The 20,584-nt window shown below is 39.6% G+C and overlaps 2 protein-coding genes across 2 annotated transcripts in view; one reads left to right on the top strand and one right to left on the bottom strand.

The window, feature by feature from the left end:
• The window catches only part of LOC134679542 (protein madd-4), a 425,780-nt gene that overhangs the window by 331,537 nt on the left and 73,659 nt on the right, over positions 1–20,584 (top strand). The window contains exons 5-7 of the mRNA XM_063538500.1: positions 2,208–2,351; positions 14,522–14,701; positions 16,130–16,246. Coding sequence (XP_063394570.1) covers positions 2,208–2,351; positions 14,522–14,701; positions 16,130–16,246 — 441 coding nt within the window. The remainder of the gene's footprint in view (positions 1–2,207; positions 2,352–14,521; positions 14,702–16,129; positions 16,247–20,584) is intronic.
• The window catches only part of LOC134679544 (uncharacterized), an 89,159-nt gene that overhangs the window by 13,838 nt on the left and 54,737 nt on the right, over positions 1–20,584 (bottom strand). The gene's annotated exons all lie outside the window — the stretch shown is intronic.

Below are 20,584 nucleotides of genomic sequence, written 5' to 3'. Positions count from 1 at the left end.
TAACGCATAAATGCGTCCTTTGGAGTGGCCGGCGTTGGCCCATCGTGTAGAGGAGCCATTAGGTTGTTTACCTTATTTTAATGGATTGGGGTGAAAAACTCTCTGCTTTGGTTGCAATCTTAAGGTTGACTGGTAGAGAATACTTTTTGGCATTAAGTCCGCCTTTCGTACGATAAGTATTCTTTTTTGCAATAATATTTAAATAAATAAATAAAAACTGTGTATATACCTACATGCATTGAATATTTATGTCCTTGACTGTACATAATTATGTAATTATACCGAGTAAAAAATGTAAAAGACCGACGGCCTGATTCAAAGTTTAAGATAAGTCAAAAATTTGCTAAAGATACGACATGGATCGGATATGTCAGTGTCTAAAGTGTCGTTTTTAGGGTTCCGTACCCAAAGGGTAAAACGGGACCCTATTACTAAGACTTCGCTGTCCGTCCGTCCGTCTGTCCGTCTGTCTGTCACCAGGCTGTATCTCACGAACCGTGATAGCTAGACAGTTGAAATTTTCACAGATGATGTATTTCTGTTGCCGCTATAACAACAAATACTAAAAACAGAATAAAATAAAGATTTAAGTGGGGCTCCCATACAGCAAACGTGATTTTTGACCAAAGTTAAGCAACGTCGGGCGTGGTTAGTACTTGGATGGGTGACCGTTTTCTTTTTGCATTTTTTTCCGTTTTTTTTTGCTTTATGGTACGGAACCCTTCGTGCGCGAGTCCGACTCGCACTTGCCCGGTTTTTTGTTTAAAGAAACGTTATCCGTCGTCCGATCCATCTCGTAAGATACGATAGCAAATTTTGACGCATCTTAAAGTTCGAATCAGGCCGTATGTCATAAATTCTACCCAATTCGTTAATAATACTATCGTCCACAGGAAAGACGCTCCTTATCCGGAACGCCCGGGTATTATTATTAAACTCAATAATATCCGCAATTTCTGAAAGTCATATAACTCTATAAAAATGCCCGAGGTGAATGCCTGAAGGAAAGCAGTCCAACGTTTCATTGTTGCATTGTGTAGCAAAATGCAATGCTTTCATTGGCAAACTACGCTACATGTGCTACGCTGTAGTCCGTAGCAGAGTTTTCTTACTACGAACAATTGTTGCTACGTACGGGCCACTTCGAGTTGTAGTTGTGCGATCTGATTGCGATACGATACTAATCTGTCAGTGTTAAAAGTGACATTTCTTTAACCAAAAACGTTACTTTTGACTAGTATCTGAATCAGATCGCATAATTATCAGACATAGAAGTTTTTGTGGCATAATCGAGTGTTTGAGAAAATGAAACATCGATAAATCTGCTATCGATAAGTCTGTGACAGATTAATAATTAAAAGATGTAACTTCTACTTGCTGTAAATAACCTACAAATTTTAAGAATGCAAATCAATTACAAACTGGCACATATATAATTTCTTTTTTACTATATTTAGTGTACTAGAAAATAAAACAAAAACTCTAGTATACAACGCCCAAAGGACAGAAAACAATTAAAATATCAAAGAAGATATCGAACCTGTCGTGTACTTCGCGATAGCTATGTTATTATACAGTGTTAAAATCGATGATAAAGTTACATCGATAAGAGAAATGTCGATAGTTAATTTTGTCAATCACTTTATTTTGCCACAATAACTTCTATGTCTGATAATTATATTTAAAAAACTGGCCAAGTGCGAGTCGGAATCGCGCACGAAGGGTTCCGTACCATACCATGACGCATAAACGGCAAGAGAATAATGGGATCCAAACTCAAATATTTATTTTATTTTGTTTTTAGGTTTTGTTGTTATCGGCAACAGAAATACATCATCTTTGAAAATTTCAACTGTTGAACCGAAGTTGAACCGTGGTTACAGCCTGGTGACAGACAAACGGACGGCGGAGTCTTAGTAATAGGGTCCCGTTTTTACCCTTTGGCTACTGAACTCTAAAAAGAAGAACTAAAACTCGAATTGGCCCGGCGAAAGAGCTTACGAGTATAGTCCGACCACTAAGGGCGGCGGAGAAGGTGCGGGCGCCGTACGGCCGTACGCCTGCCGCCCGCACCTTCCCCGCCACCCTTAGTCGTCCTACCCCGTCGCCCCCGTACCGCGCAGGCGAGGACTCATTTAAGCGGTCGGTCTATAGACGGTCTTCCCACATTGACCTTAATTTCACTATTCGTATTTCATCTTCCCCAGGACCGCGGAGGCTGGTCGCAATGGAGCGAATGGTCGCTCTGCTCGCGAACGTGCGACGGCGGCGTGTCGCGACAGCTGCGAACATGTTCGTCGCCGGTCGGCTGTCGCGGCGAGCCAGTGCGGTACAAGATTTGCAATATGCAGGTGAGTTACTGCCTGATTCGAACTTTAAGATACGTCAAATATTACGTCTAGATGCAATTATTATTATTATTATTATAGCCTTTTATTTCTACATAAAATTTTACATTTCGTTGTTTTTATAATATGGTATGTTTATTTCATGTTTGTTTTATGTGGATCCCTTATGGGTGAAGGCCTCCTCCATATCCTTCCAGCGTTTCCTGTCCCTTCCTAGTAGCATCCAATTTTCCCCTGCTATTTTTCGTAAGTCGTCAGACCAACGTGTTTTTGGCTTACCCCTTTTCCTTTTGCTTGCTGGGCCTTTCCACTGGGTGGTTTTTAGAGTCCATCTGTCGTCTGTGACGCGTGAAATGTGCCCTGCCCATTGCCATTTCATTCTTAGAGCGTGAGTGAGTGCGTCAGTTACTTTAGTTTTCTTTCTGATTATTTTACTGTTTACTTTATCAATTTTCTTTAATTTTAAAATGCTCCGCTCCATAGCTCTTTGGCAAGTTGTTATTTTAGACTGTATGTTGGTTGTATGTACCCACGTCTGGCAAGCATACGTTAGGCAAGGTAGGAGGCAAGTATCCATTACAGTCTTTTTCAGATGGAGTCTGTAGTCACCCTTCATTATTTCTTTGTGAGCCCAGAATTTCTTCCATGTAATGGCTATGCGCCTTTCAATTTCCTCTTCATTCCTCTCTTTGCTGAAGGATACCTGCTTTCCTAAATAGATATAATTGTTTACATATTCTATGGGTTTGCACTTTACTTTTATTGGGTATCTGATGGGGCTGTTGGTCAATATTTTGGTCTTCTCAGAATTTAGCTCTAAGCCTACCTTTGCGCTTTCTTGGGCGAGAGCATTTATCATTTGCTCGAGCTCCTTGGCATTCTCAGAGAATAAGGCCACTAGATGCAATATGGATTAGATATTGTCAGTGTCAAAAGTGATGTTTTTGTTTGAAGAAGAAGTAACGAAATGTGGGAGTGCCACTCTAAAAATCATATTTTCATATGAAATCACAGTGGCACTACCAGATTCCGTAGTAGGTATAGTATGATAACGATGTAGCACAAACGCGATACAAACGGAACACGGCGGTCGCAATCAAACTGTTGCAGTGGCGGTAATTGGTTGTCCGGGCACTGGCGGACAAAATAACATGGATACATGGAATGTAATACTACCCGGTATTCCGGGTTCAGATATGAACCCGGGTCCGGAAATGTAATACTACCCGATATTTCGGGTTCAGATATGGACCCGGGTCCATATCCGACAGCAACGATAGCATTAACGATTCGTTCGTTCGTTCGTTCGTTTAGCAAATTTAGTAAGGAATTATAAAGCATTATTAGTAAAAATACGAGTAAATTATGCTCGAATTAAATTCCATTGAAATGTTAAAGTCTCATTTCGAGAATATAATTGCTTTCAGGAACACACAGGAAATACAATCTGACTTCTGTTTTCCTCGTTGTGGCAAATGTTTAACAAGAAAAGTAAAAAGGCAATCTTTATTAATTTCAGCGAAGTAATTACGAGTGCTATCGCAAATAAACCATTCATTTAATTCTGTTTTCACACAAGAATAATAAAATAATCATTTAATAATAAATGCAACAAGATGACTGTTGAGTCAGGATCTCACGCAGGCAAGACGGTATTATCATCGCTTTCCTTTTCATAGTTTCGAGCATCAAGAGCGTCTTTTAAAAAACAACTATATGAGTACCTACCTTGTTGATATAAGGTAGAATATCAAAAGGATTTAAAACCATTATAAAGTAGCTTTAAAATAACAATAATTTAAAAATATACATATTAATATGTATATTATAAAGTACTCAGCAAAGCCCGTTTTACCATCCCAGCATTTCATCGCTGCATTACCACGAACCACTCGAGAACAAGTCAATTTCGGTGTCCCGCAGTGTACAGAACTAAGAGCAAGTCGCTTCAAAGCGGGTCCTTGCAGTTTATCAAATAAGTACGCGGTCGGAACTTGAGTGGAATTCACGAGGAGACTGTAACGTTTTGTCATTGAAGACCAGTGTATGTAATGGTTAATGGGCCAACGCCGGCCACTCCAAGGGACGCAGCCATGCGGTAGAATGAGATAGCAATATCACTTGCTCCCTCTAACGCATAAAAGCGTCCCTTGGAGTGGCCGGCGTTGGCCCATCGTGTAGAGGAGCCAATAGATTGTCCATCGGATCCGGATATAGCAATCGGTCTCCGAGTTGGGACCGGTGAATGTGTGGACCACAGCTGCACCTCTTGTAGGGCCGCCGCTGATCGTCTAGGCCAGCGGTCGGCAACCATTTAGCAGCCAAGGGCCACATAGTAGTTAACGGAGGTGATATATAACATACAAAATAGCCAAGGCGGCTCTCGGGCCGCAAGTGACAGGTTCACGAGCCGCATGCGGCCCGCGGGCTACTACGTAATTGCCTGGTCTTCGGGTGCCGGCCTAGGCCCCCGTTTTGCGGCACTCAACGGCATCTGGAGAAGGCCGCTCGTCAGCGCCGGCGTTCATCTGTTTGCCTCCTTTATGTTAAAAAGTATAATCTTCCTCGCGTTATCCTGCTATTTTGTCACGGCTCATGAGGGGTCTGCTTGGCAACTAATCGCGAGAATTGGCGTAGCACTAGTTTCTACAAAAATCACTGTCATCTGACCTTCCAACCCAGAGGGTAAACTAGACCTACTTACCCGAAAAGTGACTAGTAAATATCATTGATATTTCGTACAAAAGTTCCGAAAAACTCATTCGTACGAGCCGGGGTTTGAACCCGTGACCTCCGGATTGAAAGTCGCACGCTTTTATCGCTATATGCCACCACTGCCACCGCCTTTATCTTAAAAAGGAGTATAAACTACATAATTCACTTCACAAAGCATGGCTCAGGGTTGGAAAAACATAGTGTACTTAAAGTCCTGATGGTTCCACTAGAGATGCACTCACAATCTCCAAGTTACGCTTCTTGAATAGACTTGGCTCGGAACACAAACTGCCCGTTCTGAGCAATTTAATGGCGTAATCCCCATTATGAAACGTCCTGGTAATGGGAATTCGATAGGAGCTATTATTGTTTTGACTTGGCTTAATGTCCTATGTTGGCCGAGCGACATAATGAACGTCGTTTGAAAACGAATGAGAAACACATGACTTTTCACACTGCTTTTCACGGTTTTAAAGCGAGGTTGGGTTATACACGACCGCACGGAGGGCTCGCTTGCTAAATATATGTAAGCTGTTGGTAGCGACACAATATCAGGACCAAACAGAATCCTGTGAGCCTTCACATAGTTGTTTAAAATCAAGTTAACATCCTCATACTGTCATGTGACTAAGCATCAATTCATAATTCCCAAGTCAAGCGGGGCCAACAAATTTGAAGCAATAGCAGCCAACGAGGTGCAAACTTTGCTTTCAGCGGTGATTAATAGGCGAAGTGAGCGACATCGACAGTTGAGGCTGTCTGTCACACCGTACTAGGCCTATTAGGCCTAGGTTACGTAATGACTAGTACAGGGGAGTTGTATTTCGGCGGTTCTTTGGGAATCTGCTAAATCCTACACCAGAACGGGTGACACAGCAAAACACTGTCGTGTCGCCAAAATAATTTTAAGGATTTAAGACTTTAAGTATGAAATAAAAAATAAAATAAAATCCCAGATAATGAAATAGCACTTTGACTGCCCCAATTTTCTCCACCGATCTGTCATTCCAGTACAGAATTGGTATAAAAGCAGCCTGATTGGGTAAATTAGTCAATTGAGCTGACAGATATAGAAATCTGGGATAAGAAAAGAGAGTAAGTGAGAGTCTTTACCATAAGGGTTCAATCAGAACGTTACGCGGGCGGTAAGCGGTCGTAGCCGCCAGTGTTGGCCGAAACATTAATGCAATTGAATATTCTTGACCATTAACCAGTACAAATAGAACCATCAACTGTAACCGTCCGTTACCGTTTACGGTTCAATTTGTACTGGTTAATGGTCAATTGCAATTAATGTTCGGCCAACACTGGTAGCCGCCCTGATCACTTTTACCTTTGTAAAAGACATATGTTATTTTAGTCATGAACTGTTCGCGACGGTGTGACAGACGGTCAGGAACATCCTAAGTTTGAAACTTGTTGTACTCATAACTACATCCTTATAGTTACGCCAACGTTATTTCACAACTTTTATTCAATTTGTCTTTGTTTCTCGCCATTTTGCAGATGCTAGGCGAAATAGAAATATTATAAGGAATATTTGACATGGACACTTTATGTCAAAGTAATATAGGTTAAACTTGAACGGCGAAGATTTTTCTGTATTCTTTAATCCTTGTCACTTTGACATATAAAGTGCCCATGTCGAATACTAGTGCAGCGTCGAGCAGTAAGTACTTGCGAATAGAGTATTTGTAGGTAACTTTTTTGGGGTTCCGTACCCAAAGGGTAAAACGGGACCCTATTACTAAGACTCTACTGTCCGTCCGTCCCTCCGTCCGTCCGTCCGTCCGTCCGTCTGCAACCAGGCTGTATCTCACGAACCGTTGACAAATTTCACAGACAGTTGAAATTTTCACAGATGATGTATTTCTGTTGTCTGCAGATCTTGGATCTGTGATATCAGACGATGGCACGATAGACGCGGATGCTACGCACAGAGTCACAGCAGGGTGGAACAAATGGCGCCAACTTACTGGAGTTATGTGTGATACAAAGATGCCAGTAAGAACCAAAGGCAAAGTGTATAAGACTGCAATAAGACCGACAATACTATGGCACTGAAACATGGGCTGCTAAAAACACACACACACACAGAAACTCCACACCGCCGAAATGCGAATGCTGAGATGGTCGAGTGGTGTCACGTTAAAAGACAAAGTGCGAAATGAATATATTCGAGGTAGTCTGAAGGTGGCCCCGATTGCTGATAAACTTGCAGAGACCAGACTCAGGTGGTATGGCCATGTGATGCGTAGATCAGACGATTATGTCGTGAAAAAGTGCCTTTCCATCGCAACAGACAAAAGGGGAAGAGGTAGGCCGCTAGCTACATGGCTAACGACTGTCCAAAGGGACATGAAAACTCTCTCATTGGAATGCAATGACGTATATGACCGCAACAAATGGCGTGACATGGTTAAGAAAGCCGACCCCGTGTAGCGGGACAAAGGCGAGGACAAAGAAGAAGAAGATGTATTTCTGTTGCCGCTATAACAAAAAATACTAAAAACAGAATAAAATAAAGATTTAAGTGGGGCTCCCATACAACAAACGTGATTTTTGACCGAAGTTAAGCAACGTCGGGCGGGGTCAGTACTTGGATGGGTGACCGTTTTTTGTTTTTTGCCTTTTTTTGCATTATGGTACGGAACCCTTCGTGCGCGAGTCCGACTCGCACTTGCCCGGTTTTATTTATTGAAAGCCCAAATTTGGTCCATATTGGTTCAGAGAAAAGTCATTACTCTGCAAGCAAAATTCATCTGAATTGTCAATTTTTTCCTGTATATTCTGCATGTTTTTGTTTGTAAAACAACATCAAAGCAAATCTAACTTACCAATATTTTCTATCGGAGTTGCGCTCCACAGATAATTGCTTTCGCGTAGGTACATTAGTTTCGGATGAATGAAGCTTTCGGAAAAATGGATTACATAGCTGGAAACAATGTCATATTGAACATTTCGACTCACATCGAGATTCTGTTTTGTTTTGGTACCAGTGTAATGAGTGTAATGTTATGTGACGTTTGCTTATTGTTAATGTAAGTAATTATAGTAAAGTTATTATAATTATGAGTCTCTATTGCTGTTAGTAGGTATAGTAATTTTCTATTTTTTTTAGATAAATCAATCAGAAACGATTATTTGTGTTATCGCAAAAATAATTGCGTTAAGTACTTTTCTTCTGACCGTAGAAAAGTATTCTGGTATAGTTGAAGTACCATTGGGATTAATTTACACAGTCAATCAATGGTCTGAAATTTCTTTGGTGTATATTTTTAAGCCTTTTGACTGAATTTGAAGAATCTTTTCTGTTTGAGCTGATTTTGGCGTAAGGTCGAAATTTCTATCTGATATGTAATATTCGTCTATCTGGTCAGATAGGTCTATAATACTCAATTACTACGTTGGTTGTTTTTTAAATGCTCTTTATTGGCGGAGTAATTTTGCGCCTCTAAGTAAACTATAAGTTGGAGCAAAGATACCCCAAACAATGGGTAACTTTATTTTCCTTTCTATGTATAAAAATGAAAATAGGCCATCCATTACGGTGTGATAGACAAGCATTCCAAGTTCAGGTTCCTAAGGTTAAAGTTCGGAACTTGTTTCCTCCGAATCACAATGTTCCGGTTATAACAGTTCCGCTCGATAGTTTATCTTGTTTGCCTTCACTGGCCTCGAATGGAAATCTTACGTAACGAAACTTGGGAATATCCTTAGTTTTACGTTATTGTAGTAACCCAGTTCATTCCGAGATAGGTGTAACTGTGGGATTACTTCTTCGACTAGTTTTGCTGATTTTGCTAAAGATATGTAATGAAGATGTGTGTGTGTGTGTGTGTGTGTGTGTGTGTGTGTGATGCTTACATCACACTTTACGTGAACACTTCAACAGTCCCCAGTGGCAGAAGCGTTATTCTGCGCGGATTAGCTCGCCCAATTTTCGTTGTTTGATTCTAGTAAGACTACAGGGAACTGGGTTTAGGTACGGACTGAATGTATACAGGCAAGATAATTGGCTCATTTCTTCTCTGTGGCACAGTATGGAGTTTTTATATACTCGTATATATAGGTACCTACTGAAATGATAGACGGATTGCTTAAATATGCCCGACGCATATTTTGTACTTAATTAGGATAACTGAAAAGTAAATCCGTCAATTCATCATCTCAGCCGAAAGACGTCCATTTGTGGACAAAGGCCTCCCCCAAGGATCTCCACAACGAACGGTGATTCCGTGACTTTAACCAGATCGTCGGTCCATCTAGTCTGGGGCCTTCCCACGCTGCGTCTTCAGGACGTACGGTACGGTATTGGTCAATAAATCTATCATTATAATATATTGGATAATCAAAAACAAGTTTAGTCACCTTATAATTTTTGGTAAGTATTTATTTAATTTTTGAAGAATCCATCAGCTTAATATGCACTGACTTTGCCAACAAAGTGTTCCAATATTTCATTACGTTTATGGTGTTACCCTGACACTTTGTCATTGGAAGTTTGGTGTAAAACTTGATCTGCCTCTATCAATAAAGATAAGAATTTATTAAATATAACAATATTTTTACAAATTATTTAACCAGAAATTCAATAATTTTCCCGACATAGAGCTCTGTACTGCACTCAGCTTAAATCATATTTCTCGTGTACACTAAACTTCTGCAGTCCCCAGTGGCAGTGGCAGTGGTGTTATAATCTCGCAGTGGGCGGATTAACTCGCGCTGCCCAATTTTCGCTGTTTGAGTCTATTTTACATACTGGAATACAGAATGATGCATATAATTGTACAGACAAGAAATATGAATTACCACAATTGGCCAATCGATCTGTAATTTTTTAGTGTTCCGTGCAAAACTTTGTTCACGGGCCACATATAGGATAACACCGGTCTTGAAAATCAGTTATTGAATTTGTAATGTAAAAACTAGGAGCTAAACTTTTGTTTCAACAGACAAGTTTTCTTCAAATAATTCTATAACATTTTTCAAACTCGAAGCGTAGGATGACACCTGTGATCTCCATATTTATTTATTTATTTATTATTCGGAGAACCAACAGCTATCAATTGTACAATAGATATGTATAACCTAAAAACGCCAAATCTCGCATAATTGTATTGAAATGTCCGATATCATCCTACCCTTCGAGTTTGAAAAATATTATAACAAACCCAAACACAAATAGGTTGCTTTATTTTATCACAATGTTCCTTAGGCCACCTCCTGTGCCCATCATAGGATCAGCTCGATGGTACCATAACATTGCATTGTCATCCAATTTACATATGTATACAATTGCAAGTTAAATAAAAGTATGTAAAAACAGTACACCTGTACCTAAATTCCACCATATTCCTGTTATGATGCAACTTCTCGTACACAAACTGCAGTACATTTATTAGGACATTAGGCAGGGAGCGGGCGATTTAGCCGACGGTAATAAAATTATGCTCGTGTAGCACTGGCATTACGTTCGTGTACGAAACTTCATAACAATGAGAGGGCAATTTAGGAATTAATAGGGTGCAATGATCTTTGTTTTGATGCATTTGTTTGCTTTGCTTACAACTTAAGAGGCCCACTGATTAACAGTCCGTCGGACGGTATCGGCCTGTCAGAACAAAATTTTGACAGTTCCGAACAACTGACAGGCCGATACCGTCCGGCGGACTGTTAATCAGTGGGCCCCTTAGGCACTGGTCCCACCGCGAGCTAGTAAGCTATGAGCTATCGGCTACGAACAAAAGATAAGCACTCCCGTGTAAATAAAAGAGACACGGCGATATTTATAGTTCACCGCTGGGCGAGTAACTATAAATATCGCTCGCGGTGGGACCAGTGCCTTAAGCAGAGAACGTCATGCGATAGAAGGTGACAGGATGTACTTAGTGCAAAATTATTTTCCATCGTATTTTCACGGAAACTTACTAGTGAGGTAAGCAGTGTCACCCAATGTATGGGATGGGCAAATTTTGGTATCGGATGAATTCACTTGGCACAGATGTAGTATACGTAAAGCTAAGCCAATACAGCCCGGTAGCCAAACGCCACCCCCTGGTGGGTAAGCAGGGGGGCATCCAAAGTTACACGCTGCATATCGGCTTCTATTTACCTACCACCTCGAGTTTGGTATCATTTCCAGATAAATCGGGCATAAGGAATTCATTTTTGAGACATTTGATGTACAGTTTAATAGAAAAAAACAAAAATATTGACGAACAAATCAAAATCGGTTTGCAATTTTTTAATCAATTATTAATATTATCAGCCGAAACTACAATTGCTAGAAAGTTGAAATTTGCACACCAGGTTACAATTATAATGTGTACAAGAGATAAGAAGCGATTTTGAAAAATTCAACCCCTAAGGGGGTTAAAAAGGGGCCGAAAGTTTATATGGAGTTCATGTTTTATTTTAAGCTAGGAATTTCAAACTTCGTTAAAAGATATATAATTAAAATACAAGAAAACTAATTTCAGCGTTTTTGAAAGTTTATCCCCTAAGGTGGTGAAATAGGGATTGAAAATTTGTATGGAGATCAACATTTTTTTCGAGTGTGGGGCTTGAAACTTTTTATATGCGCATATTATTAGAATACAAGAAAAGTAATTTTAGCGTTTCTAAAAATTCATCCTCTAAGGGGGTTAAAAAGGAGTTCAAAGCTTGAATCCAGTACAAATTACTTTGACTGCCCCCCCTGCCTACCTGCCAGAGGGGGTGGCGGATGTCTACCGGGCTCAATTAGCTTAGCTTTACGTATATTACATCTGTGCTAAGTGAATTCATCCGATACCAAAATTTGCACCTTATGACACTACTTCCTGGGCTATACGTACCTAAGATACTATTTCAGTCAGTCTCGGTACAAAAATTACTGAGGTTGACTGAAGTAGCATGACAAATATGAACAATGCTCAACGCCTTACATCTGTGACCTGGACCCTGGTGATTCATTCTTAAAGTTCTGCTTTGATCGATGATGACCTCTTTTAGCAATCATTTGATAGTGCTCTTCCAGTGTGGGTGAAGCGTTTCACATTGACTAATCTATTCGTATTTTGGTAAACAAACCCTTATCAATTGTCATACTATGCCGTCAATGGTTATCAACTAGGTTGACATAGGCTTACGAAAATAATCGGCCAAGAGCATGACGGGCCATGCTCAGTGAAGGGTTTAGTAGTTACCGTTCTGCCAAAAGAGGCCAAACGGGGAATATGAGCAGTGATCGTACATTTTCCAGCATTTTTGGTGCAGCAGAGTGGTGTTAACGGAATTGGTATAGATAATTTCCACTGAAATGTTAAATTAAGGTTGTATGGTGTAAATGTAAAATTAACGCTAATTAATCATTACCATTAGGGTTGAAATTATTGATACCAATTCCCTTAACACCACTCCGCTGTACCAAAAATGCTGCAAAATGTACGATCACTGGATATTAGTATCATAAGATTCATAAGGGACTACCTTTGCAGCGCTTTGCACTTACGTCTTTTATTAAGAAAAGAAGATTTTTGGCAAAAACTCAAAAACGATTAGACCAGTTGTTTGCTATAAGTAGTTATCATTGAAAGTGTTTATGAGGTTCTTGTTTCATGATTTCACGATTATTAGTTTCATACAGGGTGCATGATTTGTTATGACTGACCATACTCTGGGGGGTGAATATGAACACCTATTCTTTATTCCTAGATCTTTCCAGGATAAATCTGAATTTAAAATATCCGTAACTCCAAAGCTCCTTACGAATTTAATCGACTCCGCGGGGAGCGAACGAGAAGTGAATGATAATACGAAATGTTATTTGCCCTTATTGACTCGTGGTGCTTTTAAATTTGATTGGTCGGTACTTTGAATAACATTTGGAAGGAAGAAATATTGGGAAGTTGGAGATTTTTAACACGAGTTTCGCTGTCAGCGTTTGTTGCTACTTTCGGACCGATTCATATCGTATCTAGAGCAAAATTTTTGACGTATATTGACGTTCGAATCAGGCCGTTTGGTTGCATCGCTTCAATTTCACTTAAAGAAATATTTGAATACTTAGCAACATTAGCAGACTAGGAATCTTCTAGACCCAGTTTAGAGCAATTATTTCATGCAACCGATGATGCCTAAAAGGCGGGGATGCGCGGGACGAGGTGAGCGAAGTTCTGTGCCGTGATTGGTCCGTTCAAAGACACGGACGTCACACAAAGACACTTTCGACTCGAACATGGATTAAAATTACCGTATGCGTGGCAGAGGGGGTAGCGCGACTATGCTAAGTCTGGAGGATGTTTTGTCTGTGCTTAGCAGTAACAAAATATTGTCTTACTTACACAAAAATGTGGTAGGTACTCACAACAAAATTAGTGTTTATTTCGAATTCAAGGTCAACAGTACCCTTGATATCCTCACATATTACACTATAGAAAAAGTTACAATTAACCCTGAAATAACTGCTAGATCGCACGCAGGTCATAAAATATGGACACTAGAATTACAGGCCTATTGGGACCTATTTTTGTGGAAATATAAAAGTCTATTTCTATAAGCTTTTAAAAAGTATTATTATCATTTTCGAAAAGTGTAAATTTGTCAGTTCTATTTATTATATTTTTTGTATTCAACGTGCTGCACAAGTGATTAAAATGTAATATTGCAAAAAAAACATCAATTTTATAAAAAAATACAACGACCATCGACAGCATTGTCCATATTAATGAAAGACACGTTAACTTGTAAAACTTGTGTTCCGTTTTAAATTTTAACACGAAAATTTTACCATTTTGTTCTGGCTTTTAAATATGTAGTTACCTATTTATTGTGAGCGGTGTGCGTGTTCGGATTAATCTTCTTTCCGACATCGGTTTATACATGTGAAATTTCCATCTTCATCACTTAGTCATACATTTATATAATAAGTATTTTGTATAATCATAAAGTATGCACAATATTTATGAAAAACAATAAACAGTTCTACGATTTCTTATAACTATAAATTTAACTCCACAACTGAATGGACTCGCTGAACGAAACGATATCTTACCCAAATCCATTTTATATTCGATAGATCATCACTTAGAAATTACTATTCTTGGTTCGGAGTTAGTGCCTATAGAGGCTACAAACTTTATTCCATTCATTCTGTATAAAGCAAACCTTCTAACATTCGATTAAAGAAGGGCTTAAGTGCCGACCGTTTTAGAATACAATACGCCCTTTTAGCTTCTACTTTAGTCGAGATGAAGCGTTTTATGACGATGTAGATACAGCGTGATTGCGCATTTGTTTAAGGCTTATGGGTCTACTAGAATTAGTTTGGTTGGCGCCCTCAATAATTCTATAATAATTCTACAATTACTTGTTGTTCATCTCTAGAGCGCTAAATGAAATGTAAATCATGTTTTAAATATTTGTAAGTCCCTTTTATTTTCTTCATACAACCCTAATTTTGCATTTATATCCAGCCTTGCCGCGGCAACGTCTCCCTGCTAGAAGAGGACATATGGCGGGAGCAGCAATGCGCAGCACACGACGGCACCGCTTACGGCGGCGAGCTGTTTCATTGGCGCGCGCATCGAGATGACGCCGAACCGTGCGCCCTTACCTGCCGCGGGGAGCCGCAACACGCGTTACAGACTGAACCGGTAAGTGTGTGAGGGAGATAGCTAGGTCTTCAGCTGTTAGAAGAGGACATATGGCGAGAGCAGCAACGCGCAGCACACGACAGCACCGCTTACGGTGGCGAGCTGTTTTATTGGCGGGCGCACCGAGATGACGCTGAGCCGTGCGCCCTTACCTGGCGAGAGTGGCGAGTGGAGCCACAATATGCGTTGCAGACTGAACTCGTAAGGAGTGGGAGATGACCTATTTATTGGAGAGCTGTTTCAGTGACGACGTCGAAACCTGCTCTCTTACCTGTCGCGGGTTAAATAATACATACATTCTTATATATTTAACTAACTACTGAAATACTGCTTAATAGTTAAATATCTTGAGCCAGAAACTTATTTTAGCTAGCTACTTAAGACCCGGCGTAACTCTTAAGTCAATCCTATTAAAGCACACTAGCACTAAGGCATCCTAGGATACTTAATCTTGTATTCACTTTAGTCTACCTCATTAAAGGTAAGCTTAAGATAATAATATACATAATTATCTATACAGGGTGGCCAAAAAATAAGTGCATTTTCGTTGCCAGGGAGATTTTGGGATTATACTGAGCAACTTTTACAATGAGACCAACCCTAAATCTCGATACCATTTACTTTAGAAAATCTTCCGAGTTTTATCAGGGCTTGGAAGAAGTTTATCATCTTCACCGTCACCAATTAAGTCTTCATAAAATACTAATCGGTTAAAAAACCGGCTTCGCTTCCTATCACTTTATTTTGCCCTAACCCGGATATTGGGCACGTGATTTTCGTGACCCACTTGCAACAGAACTTAAAGACATCTCCACGTCCCATACGAGCGTGGCCACGTTTCCACGGCACAGCACGTACCACAATGTTAACAGACAGATTTAAACCTTATAACAATTACATAAGGTCCACCGATGGTCATTTACTGTTATGAGCAGTACACCCGGATAATCTGGAACGTGGTCTTTGAGAGGATTATACAATTAGTCTGGTCTAGACATCCAAGTATGCTTTATAGAATTTTAGAAATACCTATTTTACTTGGCTATCGCTATTAAATAATGTTATTATGTTTTATTTATATAAATCTTTGTATTTGTGCTGCCGATACTTACCCGTGACGTGACAGCGAATATTTCCAACATATTCTACATATACGCTCTACAGCTGCAGCTGAGTTGGTAGAGCGGTGAGCTGGTACCTATCTCTTAGTCTTAGTAGGTTCGAGTCTCGCCCGACCCGAGCAGTGAGTTTGTCCAGTTTTTCTTTATTTCTAAGCGTTGTTGTATCGTTTCCAGACGTTTTTGTTTAAAACAACACTAAGTAATTCAAAATCGGCTTGTCATGAGGTCTTGGGTAACCCACCCCACTTCTGTCCATCTATTCTGTCGACTTGTGTCTGTACTGTGATCTGATTTTTTTTTGTTCCAGAGTGCGTCCCTTGACGAGGATGACCGCGTCGTTGTGGCAGTCCTGGCGGCACGAGTGTCCGACGGTACGAGGTGTCGGCCCGGCAGCTTGGATATGTGCATCGACGGACGTTGCCAGGTATAATAGCTTTTTTAGAATCCCTTCTTCTTCTCCTTGCCCTTACCCACGTTATGTGGGGTCGGCACAACATGTTTTTCTCTTCCATTCTCTTCTGTCTTCCGTCATCTCAGCACTCACTCCTTTCTTTCTCATATTCTCTTTCACACGTAATCCATCGTTTTTTGGGTGTACCATCCGCTCCATCAACATTCATCCCTAACATTCTTTTGCCTATATCGTATTCATCCTTCCACATTACATGGCCATACCACCGTCATCTTCTCCGTTACCGGTGCTACTTTCAAACTTCCCCTTAACTCATTCTTACGATGCAATACAATTTTCGAACTTTTTAACATGAAGATAACGGTCAGGTCTTCAGCTTTCCACTTTCTTACAAAACCTTCAAAAATTTCAAGAATAGAGCAACCCACCGTATCACTAAATATGTGTACAAAATGCGATTTTAAGGTATTAGGCAGAGATGTAGTGCATTATTATTTTCCATCGTATTTTCACGGAAACGTAAGAACGTATGTTGCTATTACAGTCAGTATCGGTACAAATAGTACCGATGTTGACTGAAGTAGCATGACAAATGCGAACGTTTCCGAGAGAATACGATGGAAAACAATTATGCACTACATGTTTAAGGCCCACTTGCACCATCCCACTAACCCTGGGTTACGTGGTTAAACCGTTTCCCTAGTGTCAAATTGTACTGGTAACCATGGTAACACCAATTTTAACCGGTTAACCCCGGATTAATGGAATGGTGCAAGTGGGCCTAAGTATTCTTATGTATAGCGAATAAAAGTTCCCTTGTCCTAAATGCCTTGGGAAAACGGCTGCTTATCTTGAAAAAACCCTTACAATGTTACTACGAAGCAGTGATTAAAAAACCTTTTATATCGGACCTGACCTGATATATCTTTATTTCGCCACAATAGTCTGTTTTACGGCCGTTTTCCGAACTTTTTGTTCGACGCCTAAAACAATCCCATTATACAGAGAACGAATAGCTCTGTCTGAGGTCTGAGCTGAATATTTGATGTCGCACTTCGGTTTAATTTGTGAAATGAAGCGATTCTATTCTGCCCGTATAGGCAGTAAAGTAAGAAATGTCTTGGACCACGATGTAAACATTGATCTGAGGGTTTTTTTTACCATAGATTATTTATTCAACATCTTCCTCGCGTTATCCCGGCTTTTTGCCACGGCTCATAGGAGCCTGGGGTCCGCTTGGCGACTACTTACTCTCAAGAATTATTGGCGTAGGCACTAGGTTTTACAAAAGCTACTTCCATCCTACATACCAACCCAGAGGGTAAACTTATTAGGTCCGGTTTCCTCACGATGTTTTCCTTCGTTGACCAGCTGCTCATAGTTTATTGATAATATAAATTACAGGTCCAGGTGACCTGTAAATAGTTGGTTGATCCGGCCTATAACCTTAAAGGTGTCTTTCGACAGGGATGTGCGAGGATCTGGTGTGAGGGATGTGTTTTTGTCGTTTTGGCTAAAAGAAGTTCTCTGAAGGGTTTATTATGACACTGATTATTTTATTAATTTCACCACAAATTACCTTAGAGACGTATTTATTGAACTCGCTTCCGCTCGCCTCTTGTAACTTAAATCAATGCACCAAAATGCAGTAATTTAGTTAGCTTTGCAGCCACAAATAAACAAAGCTGGCTTTAATAATAAAGTTACGCGGTGCCTCGTCTAGCGCGAGTTATATGCAAGGTGCTTTTATAGGTAGAGCTGGTAAGAATTGAGTCTATAGACAGACTCGACCCAGTTTAACGAGATTACGAGACTGAACCGATCTTAGTCATGTCTTTATTTATATGTATTTTTGAAGTTTTATTAACAATAATGACAATATACCGGGTGACATCTACAACACGATCGAAAAATTTAGCGAAACAGACGTATTCGAACAATGAGATACCTACGTCAAATATCTAGAAACGATATAGATTGGATATGTCAGTGTCAAACAAGTGTCAAAAGTGACGTATCGTTTCAATATCTAGTATTTGACGTATCTCATTGTTCGAATACGGCTGAAAGAAAATAATAACTATTACTTATCTTATCAAACCAAAAAAATGTAAATTAACATAATAATATGCTAAGTAGGTATATAATTACATATTATTATGTTAATTTACATTTTTTTGGTTTGAAAAAACACTTTTGAAAAGTAAGTTACAGCAGATTATGTAATTAGGTATATAATTACATAATCTGCTGTAACTTACTTTTCAAAAGTGTTTTTTTAATAAACAGACACGTCAAAACTGTGTAGTCTAATGCTAAAAAAACGAGGTATAAATAGAAGAGATTGCAGAGAACTGTCAGGTGTAAAGTACAGAACCGACGATCATGAATAACTAATGAAAGGTACGTACCTGAAGCCGCCCGTATGGCGGGTACGGAATGGAAAAGTGCGATGTGTACTAGAAAATGGCTCAGAAATATTTGTATGGAACGTATAATGACCTGCCAAAAGTGCATGGATATTGGATGGTAATAATCAGACGTAAATTTTATAGCATTTTTGGTGCAGCGGAGTGGTGTTAACGGAATTGTTACCTATGGTAGATAATTCCAACTGAAATGGTAAATTAAGGTTTCCTTCAACATAGGGCATACCTGGGACGACCGGTAGGGCGGAGGCCGATCGGACGTCCCAGGTATCGCTGGTCCGCTTCAACCGACTTGCGCGATCTCCATGCCGATAACTGGCCGGATATGGCACAGGATCGAGACAATTGGCGTGTACGCGTGTCGGAGGCTAAGACTCATTTTGGGTCGCTGCGCCATTAAAGTAAGTAATTCCGTCAACACCACTCCGCTGCAGTGGTCGCGTACTGTCCGGTTCAAGAGGAATTTCCTTCCGCGGACGCTCCGGCTATGGAATGAGCGCTCTGCCGAGATTTTCGTCAGGGGGTACAATATGGAGTTCTTAAAAAAAATAGATTACTTACCATCAGGCCTGCTTCATGCTTTTTTGCCACCGACCTGGGGGCCGATTTTTGAATTTCGATCTCTCGATTTCGTCACTCGAAAATCGGTGGAAAACGGCGTAATGCCAATTTTTGAAATACGAGCGATCAAAATTTGGAATCTAGTGGTATTTACCACTCCATTTCAATTTTATTAGTAGAATTTAAACGCCTAGTAGTGGAGATATCATTTAACGAAATACACGAAATCGAGTGATTGAATTTTAAAAATCTGCCCCTGGTAAGAAAAACCATGATAAGAAACACACGGTTAAAAATTTCTAGAAACTACCTGAATAACTTCTGACATTGTATTTTAAGCACGATAACCTCTGGCCCACTTAAGTTTCGGTCCAAATTGCAGGTTTCAACTTTAATTGCTAAAAGTAGTACGAAATTAATTTGCCCAACTTTTACAGGTTCGGAATTATTTAAAGGAGAAAATAATTTTAACTTCCCAGTAAAGTAGGAAACTTTCTGGGAGACCCAATTGAACTTCGAGATCCGAAAGAGTTTTTTATAGATTTTCTAAATGGGAAAGAATTGGTGCTAACCGTCCTTCGTGCAAATATTCGAATTAACATAAGTATTCACGAATATATTACTAAATAGTAATTTGCATTTGCACATTTGCACTCCTAACAGTCCCAACAAATCAGAAAGAAACCAACCAATTGAAGCCTTATTGTTAAGAGTTTTAGTTTCTTATGCTCCATATACTTTCTTTTAAAAAACTCACCTACATATATGCATAATTTTGTCTAAAAGTGTCTCTCAATAGATGGCGCCGTAACGTTCCTTTATTTTTTTCTACCTCGCGATATCAATATAATGTTTGTTCCGAAATGTAGACAATTTAGTTTATTTGCAGTTTTAGTTTTTTAGGATTCCGTACCCAAAGGGTATAAAACGGGACCCTATTCCTAAGTCTCCGCTGTCCGTCTGTCCGTCCGTCTGTTTGTCACCAGGCTGTAACTCATGATGCGTGATAGCTAGACAAATGAAATTTTCACAGATGATGTATTTCTGTTGCCGCTATAACAACAAATACTAAAAATAAAATAAAATAAATGTTTAAGTGGGGTGATATTTTTTCCGGTTTTTGTTTAGTTTAATTATACGCTTATTTTAATTCTAAAGATATTATCTATTTGAAGTATAAAATGATAGCATTTGAACGTACGGAAAACAATTACATTGTATTGAATTGTATTAAATTGTATACGATGACAAAGTCCCTAACATTATTTTCTAAAGCAGCAAACTAAATCATCCTTCAAACGTAAGCAAACACAATGAATTGAATTGAATGAATACAAGTACCTCAAGGAATTTCCCCTCT

The sequence above is a fragment of the Cydia fagiglandana genome, chromosome 2 (assembly GCF_963556715.1).
Source record: "Cydia fagiglandana chromosome 2, ilCydFagi1.1, whole genome shotgun sequence".
NCBI lineage: Eukaryota > Metazoa > Arthropoda > Insecta > Lepidoptera > Tortricidae > Cydia > Cydia fagiglandana.
The sequence above is the reverse complement of the archived record's forward strand: the minus strand, read 5'-3'. Positions and strand labels throughout refer to the sequence as shown.